We start from the raw sequence: 15,751 nt of genomic DNA on the forward strand, positions 1-15,751 counted from the left end.
GCGCAGCCCCCCGGGGCCGAGCGTGTGTGACTGTTGGCCGAGGGCGCCCGCGGATGTGGCCCCGGAGCGACCCTGGAGCCGGGGTGAGGGTGGCGCGCCCGGCCGAGCTCCGAGGGGCGTGCAGGCAGCCTCGGCCGGGGGAGGGGACATGAAAAGCTACATACGCGGACTGAAGCCCGTGCTGTGCGTCCTAGGAGGCCGAGACCTTGCGGATTACCAAATTAAATATCTGGCAGAGCTAGCTGGGAATCCTCAGGGTTTCTAACCTTCTCTCTGGTCATGTTAAGTGTTTCTCCAGGGAGTCTGCAGCAGATGTTTGGATTTTAACATCATTTTAGGAAGCGTCTCTTCCAAAGAATGTCATCACTTTTCATTTCATTGTTGTTTTGAAGAATTTTTCTCTTGGAAACTACATAAGGGTGGATCTGAATTTGTTGTAGTTACATAATGATAGAAAATGATGAATCTTTAGGCTCGTAAATGAAACCCTTCAGATGCCCTATTTAACTAAAACTGAGTATGAAGCTTAAAGTAATAATAGCTCTCGTCATTGAACTTCACAGCTGGAAGGGACCTTAGACGTCATTTAGTCCAGAAACTGCCAGAGAGGTGAAGTTTCTTGTCCAAGGTCATGCAGACGACCTGACATCGTGCCTTGGAAGGAAGCAAACCAGCATTCATTTGTTAAGTGTCTACTACAGTTCAGGCCCTGGAATAAGCATTTTGCAAATGTTGTCTCGTTTTATCTTCACAGCAACCCTTGTAGGTAAGTGCTATTGTCCTCCTTTTACAGTTGGGAAAACTGAGGCAAATAGTGAATTGCACAGGGTCACACCGCAAGGAAGTGTCTGAGGTCTGATTTGAACTGAGTCTTTGTCGAGCCAGGCCTGCTCTATCCACCGAGCCAGCTAGCTGCCTTTCCAACCCTACTTTCCTCTCACGTGTTCTCCACGGTCACTGTCTCCATGAAGACTCTTCCTCTGCTGTGGTCCTCGATTAGAACAACCTTAGGAATTTCTGTCCGCTTTGCCTCAGCCGTTTATTAGTACTTAATTCATTTATCCCACGAAGTACGATGAGTGCGAGTGTGAAGCCCCTGCAAGGTTATGGTAGTTACTCCTTTTTGTTTACTACTTAAACTCCAATGTGCCACAATGTTAAGCACCTGATACATGGTTTCCTTTTTTGGTTTTCTAGAACCTGTTTTCTCTCGTCATGCCTGTCTCCCCAGCTACTTAACATGCTGGGGAATGCTAATGCATTCTGCAAACTTCATGGTCCTCAGTCCTCTTCTTTCTCTTGCCCGTCTTTGATCATTCACTTAAGTGGAGTAAATCTGCTTCATGCCTATTGCTCCCAAATCTGTATTTGCAGCCCTGACTTTGTCCCTGAGCTTCAGGCCTCTTATCCCTCCCTCTCCCCCAGTACAAACCTGCCATCTAATATATATCCTGATGGCATCTCAAACTCAGTATATCTCAAGAAGATAATTCTTTCAAAGCTTTATCAACTCTCTGACTTTCCCCTTTCTGTCCGGAAGGAAGGAAACAAACGTGCATTTATTAGAAGCCTACTGTGTGCAAAGCATGGTGCTAAATGTTTTGCAAACAGCTCATTTTATCTTCATAACAACCCAGGGAGGTGGGCTCCCCCCCCATTTTACAGTTGAAGAAACTGAGGCAGGCAGGTTAAGTGACTTACCCAGAGTCACAGCTCTTCATAAAGTGATTGAGGCCAGATTTGAATGCAGGTCTTACCAACTCTAGGCCCAGCATTTTAGTCACCATGCCACTTAGCTATTTCTACTATTCATCCCCATCGTTTATTTTGTTACAAGGGCTTAATCAACCAGAAACAGCTAGGTAGGTGGACCTGGAGTCAGGAACCACCCAAGTTCAAATTCTGCCTTAAACACTTAGTGCTTTGTAACCCTGGGCAAGTCACTTCACCTCTCTCTGCCTCAGTTTCTTCATCTGTGAAATGGAGGTAACAGTGGCACCTATTTCCTGGGGTTATTGTGAGGATCATATTTATAAAGAGCCTTACAAATAAATGCTAGTGACAAGTGTGTGTGTGTGTACACACATGTGTACGGGTGTACACACACATACTTAAAACCTACCTGTGGCCTTGGACAAGTTACTTAACTCTTTCTTCATCTGTACACGCAGGATGTTGTGCCAGATTGACTTTTGAAGTCCCTTGTGATCCTCTCTTTTCAGGTTCTTCAAAGTCTAAATCCTATAATCTCCTAGCTGGAATATACCCTCCCCTCTGAGGGTGCTCCGTTAGTGCCCAACATGAACCAGGTGCCATAGCGACAGCCTGTCCATGCTGGAGGGGCTGGTTTACTTCCCATTCATTTTTGCTTCCTTCATTTTGGTCTCAGTCAGAAGTGCTTTCCCAGCTATCCTTGCCTATAGAAGTCTGGTTCCTCATCTTGAAAGCCCAGCTCAGATGACATTTTTCTTGATGAAGATTTCTCTGATCCCTTCTTAGAAGTGACCGCCTTTTTCTCTCCAGAACTTTCCTAGTCCTTGGCACACAATAGTTGTTTCTGTATCTCTCACCTCTCCCCCATATCATGTGTGCTAGAGGCAACAGTTCTCATTTCACTTGGAAGTAAACATTTTAATCTTAACATGTATTCTCTTTGTCTTGTGGATCAAACAATGCACTGCATTTAGTTCATGGAGCTTGGTCCTTAAAGACATTCTTACCTTTAATCCTTATCTTCAATCTTGCCATTGATTGATGTGGTTAATAGTTTGTTAAATAGAGTTGAATTTTCTAGGATCATTTTTTAATACTTTTAATAGCTTTTCCTTATTGTATTCCCCTACTGGACTGTAAGCTCCATGTGGGTCATCTTGTCGTTTTTATGCTTTTTTAGCCTAGTGCTGTGTACACAGTAGACAGTAAATGTGTTAAATTTCCATAATAAGTAAGACATAGTGAATCCAACTAAATTACTAAGTAGTGTCAAAGATAAGATTTTACCAAGAAATAAATATAGCTTGCTAGCCAATCATATTTTAATGTATTTTTCTGAGAATGATTTGAGATCGCAATTGAGAGACCTAAAAACTGAAAGGGATCTCATTAAAGATGAAAGAGCGGTGTCCTTGGAGTCAGAATATGTTTTGTCTAGTTTCATTTCTTCTCTGAGAATTTGGGGCAGGCTCCGTACTTTCCTTGTACTTCGTTTTTTCTCTCTAAAATGGGGATAATAATAACTGTTCTACTTAGTTTACAGAGTCCTTAAAGCCAAAAGAAGACTCCACTTCATGCATTTATGTAGACAGTGCTGTCAGCTTCACTGATTATTTGCTCAGGACCTTCTAAAATGGTAGTGCAGGCATTACACCCATTGAACAACCTGAGGCTGAGAGAAGTCAATTGACTTTTATGTGGGGCCCCAATGACTGATGGATCCTGGCTCTCACCACCCTCACCCATCCCCATTGGCTCTTAAAGAATGGAGACTTGGGGGCAATAGTAACAGCCAAAGGTCTTATGTGGTGCTGTGAGGCAGATGGTACCAATACTCTTAGGAGCCCTATTTTCAGTTGAGAGAGCTGAGTCTCACAGAGGTTATGGGACTTGTTCTTCGTCACTCAGTGTCAGAGAAAGGATCTGAATCCAGCTCTCTGGGGCCCAAGCCAGTCTGCTACATTCAGCTGACATAAGTGAAAGTGCTTTGTAAACTGAAGTGTGCCTAGATGTCAGCCACTTGTCCTTGTTCTGGTAGGCCCCTGCTTCTCCCAGTCCCCCTAGAGAAAAAAGGAAGGAACAGAACAGAGTAGGCGGTGGCACGTGTGGTCAGTTGACTGAGAGCATGGCCACACGCGTGACCCGGAAGTCTAGGATATTGTTACTTCTAAAGATCCCCTTAAGAAGGTAGTCCTTTTGTCTTGATACCGGACGCTTGCCTTTCTGCATTTTTTTTTTTATTCTTCTCATCTCCATTATCTATTTTCCCTATCAGTAAATAACTGCCATTTTACTGAGCCAAGGATCCCAGTGTCAGTTAAGCAGCCTTCTATATATGCCAGGCATTGTGCTAAGTTCTGGGGTTACAAAAGCAAGGCAAAAAGTTGTTGCTGTTGAGGAGCTCAGTCTAATAGGAGAGACAACATGCAAATAAATAAGCAAGAGAAAGATGATAAATTGGAGATAGAGAGCAGAGGAGGCATTAGCATTAAGGGGATCAAGAAAGGCCTCGAATGGAAGGTGGAATTTTAGCTGGGAATTGAAGGAAGCCCAGAGGCAGAGATGAAGGGAGAGAATGCCATGTATGGGGGGGTGGCTAGTTGGGATTTGGGAAACGGAGTGTCGTGTTCAAGGAATGGAGGCCAGTGTTACTGAACCAGAGTACTCATGGGGGGTGGGGGCAGGGATACAGTAAGATGCAAGAAAACTAGAAAGGTAGGAAGTGGCCAGGTCATAAATAGCTTTGAATTGTAAACAGATGGTTTTATGTTTAATCCTGGAGGTGACAGCTATTGGAGTTTACTAACATGGTTGTGATTTGTATTTAAGGAAGATTAATTTGACCACTGTGGAGGCTGGACTGAGGAAGGAAGAGATTTGAGGCAGGCAGACCCACCAGCAGGCTATTGAAATAATCCGTATGTGAGGTGAGATAAAGACAGCACCAGAGTGGTGATGGTATCAAAGAAGGGGTGGGGGATGTGGAGTTTAAAATGTCTGCAGGACATCAAGTTTGAGATGGACAAGAGACAATGATGTGAATCTGGAGGTAGGAGACAGGTCAAATAGATCCAAAAATCATCAGTGCAGAGATGATTGCATGGAAACTGAGGAGATCACAAGTAAAATAGTACAGAGGGAGAAGAGAAGAGGGCCCAGGATAGAGCCCGCCAGGCCATGCCTGGGAAAGAATATAATAGAGCTCAAGGTGGGCTTTGTAGTACCTATTGCTAATCCTACTTGTTTGGGAATGTGCAGAAACTCTCCTAGTTTGGATAATAGGGCAAAGGGCTCCTTTTTTCTGCTTTTAAAGATATTTCATTTAAGTATGCTAAATTACAGTATTCAGTATTCTCATGGTTGATATCAGCACCTCTAATAGGAAGGACTACCTAAAACTTGATGTGGAAATTTCCACAAATTAATTTGGGATATTATGATGTATTAATTGAGTATCAGTCCAGCTATCATAGGGGCTGAATACAGTATAAAGGTGAAAGGGAACTCTAAAAGCAGGTTTTGGATGTTATAGACAACATAGGTTGTTTGTAATTTTTCACTATTCCAAGTAAAGCAGCTCTGTCTTTTATGTCCCTTTTAATAACATTGTATGTGAAGACTTCACTGTCTTTGAGTCACCCAGATTTGAAGCCTCAGTGTCATCCTGATAGACAAGTCCTTAAGAAATATTTTGTGATTAATTGATAATGATTACATAAGATCAAAAGTTTTGTATAAAGTAAGACCAGTAAGATCAATTGAGGTGACAAAGTTGGGCGAAAATTAGGTTCAAAATACGGTTTGGTTCCAGGTGCTGTCATTTACCTCTGAATTTTAGTTTCCTGATCTGTAAAATAGAAGCTAATTGCTTCTCCCAGTATTGAATATATACATATATGTATGCACATACATGCATATATGTTTACTGTTTTTGCCAAATTGAGGTTGTTTTAATTTGTTTCTTGAATTTGTTAGAGTTTGGAGTTTTTCTAGTGACTTAACAGCTCGTTTCCTCGTTGATACTTTTTAAGTTGGGGGAAATGGGAATTAATTACTCCCTAATACTTTTTAAATGTCAGATTTTTTTTTTATCAGATCAATTTGCCATGAAGTTTTCCCAGTCTGTTTCTTTATATTGAATGTATCATTTTCTGTAGTATAACATCTTTTGTTTAATAAAATTCAGGAGTTGGATGTCTGATTGCTTGCATTTGTTCAGTAAGTATCCAGAGGCCTGAATTAAATCCCAGTTGTGCCACTGCCTCTTCCATAATTTGGGGGAATAACTTCCCCTCTTTGGACCTCACCTTTCTCATCAGTAAAATAAGACAATTGGACTAAATGATCTATTTCTCAAATTTTTCCATTTCCAATTCCTATGCTCAACATAGACATTTTTTATGCTGTCATCTAATTTTTCCAATGCTTTTAATGAGTGAATACTGATCTTTCACACATTTTTTACTCTTCTAGACTTCATATTTGGTTCTACTGATCTGCCTTTCCCCCCATTTTTCAATGAGCAGGGTAGCAGCACAGTGGATACAGTGCTGAATTTGGCATAAGGAAGTTGGGGGCTCTGTGCTGCCATTTGCTCTGTGACTTGTGGATGAGTCCCTTAAACTTCTCTGAATTGCAATTTCCTCGTTTGTAAAGTAGGAGTGATATTTGTCATGTCCATCTCGATTGGAGTAGTAGTTGTCGAACCTCAAATGAGGCAACGTATGTAAAGCACCTTGCAGAATTTTAAAGTGCCATATAAATGTCTGCTGTCATTAATTATCTGGATAATTTCTCAGTTGGAGTATATTTTGAAATTTTGCAAGGCCTCCTTTATCAATTTTATTTTTCTGGCTCCTCTTGACAACTTGCTTGTTTTTCTAGGTGATAAATCTTTTTATCTTTACAAAGTGTAACCTATTGGCGTTTGGATGAGAATATTAATTTGGGGAATAATAACATGTTTACTGTTGACTGTATTGGCTTGATGTAGCCTTACAAGGAATATCCTTCTAATTGTGTAGTTTTTTATTTCTTTCAAAATTGTTTTAAAGTTGTCCTGGAATATAAGTGCTGATGGGATTTGACTGACTCATTTAATATGGATCTCTATTAACAAGTTTGGAAAGAATATAAGACTGTTTTGTGTTTTAGATTTAACATTATATAAAAGAAGGTTGAGTTAGAATAGGCAGTGTCTTTCGTTCATATAGCAGGGGTTCTTAACATTTTGTGTGTGTGTGTGTGTGTGTGTGTGTGTGTGTGTGTGAGAGACGTGAACCCCTTTGACAGTCCTGGTAAAGTCTATGGACTCTAGAATAATGTTTTCAAATGCTTATAGGATACATAACTAAGGAAATCAATAATAATTAAATACAATTATTAAAATATTTTAAAAATTCAAGGGCCTCTGCCGGGTGCTGTTGGATAGCCGATGGAGAACCCCATCATGGAACCTATACCGGCACACTCCTTGCTGTCAGATTGGTAGTTTGTGAGGGAGTAATAATTTTACAGGCAGAGGCCTCCCAAGATCCCTTTGTGCTTCTGTTTGCTTTTGCAACTTCCTTCTCCTGGGAGCCCCCACTTCCCAGGGAACAGTGAACTTTTATCTGTTTTTGTGTAATTTTTTGACCAGGGAAATTGGGGTGAAATCTGAGAGTATGAGGCCAAATTGCTTACTGTAGTTTTTATGCAAAAAACTTTCTTTCCTTCTTCCAGGACCCCACCCCCTCTTCACTACAGCCCAGTAAGTGTCTGAGGTGGGACTCAAACCCATTTCTTCTGATTCCAAGGTCACCCTGCATTTTGCACTGTGTCATATGGCTTCTCCTGTCTTCTGAAAATCTGGGTTAAGTCAGCATGTCCCTGACCAGTATGACCATGGGTAATTGAGAAGTTTGAAAGAAAGGAGGTTTTGGAGGGGAACGATAATGATTTGAGTTTTGGACATGTTAAAATGTTTATAGGACATCCATTTTGAGATCTCCAGTAGGCACTTGGAATTGGGAACCTGAAGGTTAGGAGGGAGGTTAAGGATGGACAAATCGTTGAGAATTATCAGCATAGAGATGATAATTGAATCTGTGGGAGCTAATGAGATCACCAAGTGAATTTTTAAGTAGTATAGAGGGAGAAGAGAACAGGGCACAAGACAGAGTCTTTGGGGACACCCATGGTTAGCAGATGTGACTTGAGTGAAGATCCAGCAAAGGAGACTGAGACAGACAGTTAGACAGGTAGGAGGAAGACCAGGAGAGAACAACATCCTGAAACCCTAGAGAAAAGTGAAGAGTGTAAAAAGAGGGTGATTTTGAGGACGGCAACAGCTGGAGAGAGGTTAAGAAGGATGAGGATTGAGAAAAGGCTGTTAAATGTGGCAGTGGTAGAGATCTGGGATAACTTTGGGGAGCCAGACTATAGAGTTAAGAAGACAGGCACAGCTTTCTCAAGGGGCTTAGCCCTAAAATGGGGGAGAGATGTGAGGGGCTGGATAGCCAGAATGGCTAGATCATGGATGTGTGTAGGAACATAGCCAATAGATAGAGATGGAAGGTGAGCAAGAATGGGATGAAAGAGAGGGCAGTCTGCAGAAGATGGAATGGAAATCCCCATCACTAGAGGTGATGACAGAAAATTTGTTCTCAGTTCTAAATGACTAATAAGGAAAAGAAATTTTTGAATCACAACAGGTTAGAAAGTACTGTTGAAGACTGCTTATGATAACAATGCTTTTTATTTTTGTTTTTACATCCCAGTCATTTCTGGATATTAGCCTTTCTTTCTCCTCCCCCCCCAAAAAAGCACAGTATAGTGAAGTAAAACCAATTGACACGATAGTGTCTGACAGCACATGTGCTAAATTTTTTACACAGAATCATTGGTAGTAAGCTGCAACTTTCTTATGCCCACCATGTGCCGCCTCATTGTTCTTTGAGTAACCCTAGTTTTGATTATAATTAGCATTAAATATTTAAGAATGTAGCTCAGTGGAAGCAGTAGTCACCAGGCAGGTTAGGAGGACTCAAGTTGAGCCTTGAAGGAAGGAGCAGGGATAGACATTTCCTGAAAAAAGGAGATAGTGCAAGAAAAGGCACAGAAATGTATTTATTACTGTGAATATTTGATGACTAATGAATAGAAAGTTCGCATAGGGGAGAATATTGGGTAAGGACTAGGTTTTCAGAACATTTCCACCAAAATGTGGATAAAATAAAGCATTAAGCCTTCAGCTATCCGGAAAATTCTTTTGGCGTAGAGTCTCATTTCTGGATAATTTCCACATAACTAATCATTGTTTGAAGTCTGAGAGCATAAATAACTGGATTTTATCTTGGTGATTGATTATCCAAGATGTCTGATGTTGCATTCATAAATGTGTAAAATGTCGCCCTTCTGGATTTCCATAAGCCTGTTTTTTTTTCTAATTATGATTATAAATTTATGTTGTTTATATTTTGAAACCCCCCCCCAGTTTTTTTTTCTTTTTTTTTTAATAGGAACCAACTTAAAAACAACACTCAAAAAGTTGGTGATGGCTTGTAATTGTAGGTGGTACAGCATAGAGATGTTAAACACATGGCCTGTCTGCAGCCTGAACTAGATTAAAATGTAATTGAGAAATATTTAACAAAATGACTAAAATTACGATAAAACATAGTTAATATTATGTTTTAAAAGTATCACTAGGCAGCCCAGTGTGCAGGGATTCTTACCTGCAGATTAGTGGCCTCCTTTTCTATTTGACTTTGCCGCCACTGGTGTAATAGGGAGTCAGGAATGCCTGTGTCTGCCTGCCCCATCCACTTAATGGGTGTGTAACTTGGCAAGTCACCGTGACCCGTTCCCTCATTTGTAAAATAGTGATAAAAGCATGCACTTTACAGAGTTGTTGTGACAACCTAATGAGAGAACATAAATTCCTTTGCAAACCATGAAGAGCTATGTAAATGCTAGCTATTATTATTATTTTTCCTAGCTTTGTGTAACTTTCTACTTGGTAATTCATAGAGGCTATTGAGTTGGTTTTATTTTGTGTAATTTTTTTTCCAGTAAGTAACTTGTCCAACAAGGTGGATACAGAGTTGAGTGCTATTTAAAACCAACTGGATTAGCACTTATGTTTTCTTGATTATCATTTTTACACTTAAATAGTTTGGAAATTTAGCTACAATGAGTAAAGAAATAAAAACCAGATAGTATGTTAAATATACAATGAGAGAACAGCCATGTTTAGCACAGTGTCTTGAAATACAGTAATTTTTACCAAATGTTTATTGGTTGACTGATATTTGAACCCAAAATAGTTGAAGAACCTGAAAGACAGGATGAGAAAATAACAAGATTTAACCTATTTGAGTCAATTTCAGAAAAGCAGCTGTTGAGCTAAAACCACACCAACATTACATAAAAGCATGGAAGTAAATGAAAAACATACGTTGACCAACTTGTTCAAGAACATTTTGTCAGGAAGTTCCCTTTGCTTGTTACTCTGCTGCACAGTTTAGGAGTTGGCTAGAAGGGGCTATTTAAAGGGATATCCATCCTTTCAACCCCAACTGAAATGCCATCTCAGCCTTTTCTGGTGTTTCTCAGGCTTCAGATAACACTTCATTTTGTAATTTTGGTATACCTATATCTTAAGTGTAGCTGTTTGGACGTCTAATTCCCCAAATAGGCTATGAAACTTTATGGGGGGGAAGGAGGAGGAGAGGAGAGGACGACCCTTGTATCTAAATTTTGTAACTTCACTGTGTAGCACAGTGCTCTGCACACAGTATATACTTTAAAAATGTTTAGCTTCCTGGTTTGTGGTAACTGAAGCACAAATATTTCTGTGAGATTTGAAGACAATTGAAATCAAAAGTATTTGAAGAGAATGCTGTCTTTTGTTTCACATTGAACAGATTTTATCCTCAAGTTTGATGATACTATCTTTGGAGCATTGCAAAGGATACTTTTTATGTTCCACCTTCCAACGCATTCTGGCCCTGTAGTCCTGAGCAAGTTAATTTAGTGTTCTCAATGATCTCAGCAACATTGACACTCTAAGAAGTAGAGAAGATGTCACTTGGGCTTGGTGTAGGAAGTTTCCTTATGCAGTAGTTCCCTATACCAATGATCCCAGGTCCAAGTCCTATACCTACTTTGATGTTAATCATAAGGATCGTTCTTCAACTTTGCCTGATTCTGGAGAATGAAATAAACTTTTATGTAAATTCAGAAAAAAGATTGCAAACCACCTTGCCCAAGGAAAATGTAAAGGGGAAATTTTAGGGAGATTCTAAGTCCTTAAATTTCATTTTGTTTTGAGACAGCACATTTCAACCATATTTTTAGGAGAACACACTTTTCACATATTCTGAAATAGCTGAGATGAACTTTGGAACTTTATTGTTGACTTGGTACTTAGGGCTGCTGGTTTTTAGCCTGGGAAGAGGGACTTAGAGCTAAAGAAGTATATATAAGCAAAAAAGAAAGGAAAGTATTGAGTGGAGGTTGGTGTGGGAGGGGCCTACCTATGTTAAATCAATGGAAAAAAGTTTCCAAATGACTAATACACACATAAAATTCAGTTAAGTGCTATGATTTGAAATATATAAATGTAAACCTATTTTCTGATTTGTAAAGATACTTGAACAGTAATCAACTTTATTTTCAAATGACAAAAAAAGAAATGCTCTCTGATTTAGAGAGCATCATGATAAAGACTTTTCCTGTGTGGAGATTAAGAGTAGATACTGAGACAGTAAAAACAGTAAAAGACCATTGCTTTCATTTCAGAAAGTATGTATTAAGCACTTATACAGGGTCAGTACCATTTTGGCTACTGGACAGATAATCTGTGGATAGCTGAACAATCAAGAATATAATAAAAGCTTGTTTATTGACTACAGTAGTTCCATTCTAGTATACCTTTTTGGTAGGCAAATTCATAACTAGTGGTAGAAATATAGGAATTATTCAAAGAAATAAGCTAATAGGAGATGTTTGAGGTGTGGATGTAACTAAACAGGAATTAAAACATAACATATTGAAAGACTGCATAAAAATACATATATGGGAGTCTTGGAATAGAACTGGGAAAGTGGAGAGAATCTCATTTGTTGCTCCTGGAGGGACAGGAGATGTCAAGAGACCTGTACTAGGGCTGGATATTTCCAGATCAACTACAGTAAGTCCCAGGAGGAGTTTTATGCTCCCAGAGGACAGAGGGATGTCTTCAGAACACAACCAAGATGGAGGACCCTGACTTTTTGCTGATCATGTGGACTAAAATGACTAAATCACGTTTCATTTCAGGGCTTGCCTTACAATAGGTGTTGTGTAATTTCAGAGCCTTCTTGCACCCCAAAATCTCTTGCTTGTTTGTTGAAGCCTTAGATCCTTTTAAAGAAAGAAAAGAAAATCATGCCGATTTGTGCTTATTCTGTATGAGGTGCGATAGAGCCAAAGGTTGGGAATAGACCAGTCTGGTTACAGTCTAGGGTTTGAGTGGAGAATAAATGGGTGATCGTGTTGAAGTAGTAGAGTGAAGAAGATTGTGAAGGGCCTTGACATTGTCTGTAAAGAATTTGGACTTCAGTCCTGTAGGCAGTGGGGAGTCATTAAAGAATTTGAATAGGCTGGTGATATGATGAAAATGTTATTATAGAAGATTAGTTCGGTGACTGCATTTAGGCTGGTAGAAGAATGGATTAACTAGTTTAATATTATTCTTCAATTTACAGGATAACGTGCGTAAAGATATGGGAGGTATGGGTAAATTTGTAGCATGATCTAAAAGATGGTGTGCTAAAATTTGGTAACTGAGTACACTGAGTTATAGCAGAGACCACATGATATGGAGGCAGGCACAGATGCATCATCTGTCCTTGGCCACCCATGCTCTCATGTCAAGCATAAGGAGGAGTTGGCTACAGGCTCTTTCAAGCCTAATATTGTCTGCTACATGCTGGGTCAAGTGGCTCCTGCTTGAGAGAGGAGGGGGGACCGCAGTGTTTTCTCCCCTTAATGGCTCTTTAGGGAGTGTTTGTAACTCCCGAGTGTTATACATTTTGATTGTCCATATCTTCTCTCTTCGGACCAGTCTCTAAAAAGGTTGTGTCAACTTCTGAAAGGCTAAAAAAAACCATTAGTATTTAAAGCCAGAATTCATTTTTAATGCACAATTGATTATTATAGGGGTTCCAGTATATTTGTTTGTGGGAGTTGTTTCTCCAGTCAAGTTAAATTGCTTCCAAAAAGAAAATCCTGTAGTTGTATTGCCGCTTTACATTATATAGGAATACTAATGAACCAGTTTACTTTCTTCTAAAAAGTATGACTTGTCACATGTCTCTTACAATGTTTGATATGTCTCTTAAGATGTTTTAAGTTTTACCGTTCTGTGGGCATGCTATCTTATAATTGAGAATTTAAAATTTTTATTAATTTATCACAATCTAAAGTGTTCAACATTTTTTTTTGCCTACATATTTTTGTAACATTACAACAGCCTGAAATAAATCCCCAAATCGTTTTTGGAAAAAAACAAACAAACTTTAAACTGTTTTAAGCATTGGAAGTCATTGCCCAGCACCTCGGACAGCTCTTGTTGGTCCTCGGGAGAAGATGGGGAATGTCCAATTACCACTATGTCAGAGTATTTGTGTTTTTAAGAACAAGAAAGAAAATACTGGGATTATTGTGATTTTACCTTTTTCCTGAAGCTTCTATTCTAAAAGCATTTGAAATTTAGCTTGATTTCATGAATTAACATTTCATAATGTTTTTCACTGGCTATAGAATCCACTTCATAAAATAGTTTGAGTTAAAATGATCTAATATTTGTGTTTTAACTTTCAGCTTTGTGTTATTCTTGGAAAATTTCGCACCACTTGTGAATTCCTTGAACCTGGGCATTGCAAACCCACTTCTGTTGGGCCCATCTCCTTTGCAGTTTGCTCAGATTAAGACACAGTTGGCTCTACAACAGCTGAATGCAGTTGCTTCACATGGTTCAGCATCACCTTATTCTTTATTAAATCAGTCATTCTTGAAAATAGCCATGTCGAGACCCAGGTTTAATCCTCGAGGACACTTTCCAGGTCAAAGGCCACAAGCACCTAACCCTTCTGGGATGAAGCCTCATGGAGGATACATGAGAACTGAAACCATGGGTATCCCAAGATTACACCCATCCGGAAGACCCCATGGAATTGCGCAAAGATTTGGAGGCCATGAGTCTTATCAGAGCATGGGCCCCCATAGGACAAATGTTCAGATGATGCAACACCGAACTGACCCAAGATTGGCCAAAGAAAAAATGGATTTTCATGAAGCCCAACAAAAGAAGGGGAAGCCGCATGTTGGTCAGTGGGATGACAGTCCTCGTCCATCAGGAACAACAGGACTGAAACGTGGTTCTGCCACACACATTACAGACCAGAGTCCTAAGGTACATAGTCGCTACACAAAGGAAAGCGCATCAAGCATTTTAGCAAGTTTTGGATTATCCAACGAAGATCTAGAAGAGCTCAGTCGGTATCCAGATGAACAGCTAACCCCAGAAAACATGCCATTGATACTGAGGGATATAAGAATGCGTAAAATGGGGCGCTGGTTACCTAATTTACCTTCACAGAGAAGTGGTAAAGAAACCCTTGGGAGTGAGACAGTTTCAAGTAATGTGATTGATTATGGACATGCCAGTAAATACGGTTACACAGAAGATCCATTGGAAGTACGAATTTATGACCCTGAAGAGCCGACGGAAGAAAATAAGAATGAATTTCAGTCCCAGCAGAATATTTCTGTGTCTGCTCCAAATGTGATTTGTAATTCAATGTTTCCGGTTGAAGATTTGATCAGACAAATGGGTTTCCAAAGTGAGTCCTCTAGTAATCAGTCATTTTTCCCAGTTGATAGTGCAAACAAGATGTCAAATTTAAACATGACAGGACAGTCAGTCCTTGAGCCAGTGAACTCTGTGAGCCAATCTATGAGTCAAGCAATGAGCCAGTCACTTATTTCTTCAATGAACCAATCTCTGATACCACCTCCTATGAACCAGCAGTCCTTTTCAACTGAGCTCATTACACCTGTAAGCCAGCAGGAGAGGATGTCACATGAACCTGTGATTAATTCATCTAACCTGCACATTGGGTCTGGAGGTGGGAAAAAAAATTACTCATCAGAACCTGACGCTCCTATTCAGTCTCCATTTGGAATTGTAAAAGCATCTTGGCTGCCCAAGTTTTCACAGGCAGGTGCCCAGAAGATGAAGAGACTTCCAACTCCTTCTATGATGAATGATTATTATGCTGCATCTCCAAGAATATTTCCACATATGTGTTCTCTGTGTAACGTAGAGTGTAGTCATTTGAAGGTGAGTGGTTTCTAAAGATCACTGTATAATTCTCAGCGCCTGAGTAAATTATATTCTACATTCTGATGTGTTCTGGTATTTATTGAGAATTAAGAAATTGATAGGCAATTAAATCTGATCTTTATGTAAACTATAAATTTTTGGAGATTTTATCACAAATTATTTGAATAAGATTAAAGTATTTCTCTGCTTGGATGGGAACTTAACCCTATGAATCATGCGAAAAGTTGATATGTTGCATTTATCTTTGGTACATCCTTTGGAGATCCTCAGCAGCCTTGCACATACCTGTGTGTTCAGGGCCAGTGACATTTAATGCTGATTTAAGTGTGTTCTGACTGGGAAACATGGGCCAGATAACATTTAATACAGTGAGAAAATAAAAGACTCTAAACAAGTTAGTTTTCTAAGATGACAAAATTTATGTCAGAACATAGGCATATATGTATATATAATTTTTATTGATATATTTTGGTTTTATGTTTTCTAGTTCAGGGATTCTTAGCCTCTTTTGTATCATAGACTCCTTTGGCAGACTGATGAAGCCAGTAGATTACTCAGGATGCTTTTGAATTCATGTACAAAGGAAACTAATACTGAAATACAGTTATCAGAATATTAAAAAACAACTTCACAGGTCCCACACTAAGAACCTTTGGTTTAGATTTT

The 15,751-nt window shown here is 39.5% G+C and overlaps 1 protein-coding gene across 5 annotated transcripts in view; it reads left to right on the forward strand.

The window, feature by feature from the left end:
• The window catches only part of ZNF638 (zinc finger protein 638), a 78,359-nt gene that overhangs the window by 749 nt on the left and 61,859 nt on the right, over nt 1-15,751 (forward strand). For 4 of the 5 annotated variants that reach the window (XM_027839909.1, XM_027839906.1, XM_027839908.1 and 1 more), the window contains exon 2: nt 13,561-15,082. In XM_027839909.1, the coding sequence (XP_027695710.1) occupies nt 13,763-15,082 (1,320 nt within the window). In that variant the 5' untranslated portion in view covers nt 13,561-13,762. Of the gene's footprint in view, nt 1-563; nt 767-13,560; nt 15,083-15,751 lie in introns of all 5 variants that reach the window. The other variant, XM_027839907.1, reaches the window with a different exon arrangement.

Source organism: Vombatus ursinus, unplaced genomic scaffold (assembly GCF_900497805.2).
Source record: "Vombatus ursinus unplaced genomic scaffold, bare-nosed wombat genome assembly UNPS02014837.1, whole genome shotgun sequence".
Taxonomy (NCBI): domain Eukaryota; kingdom Metazoa; phylum Chordata; class Mammalia; order Diprotodontia; family Vombatidae; genus Vombatus; species Vombatus ursinus.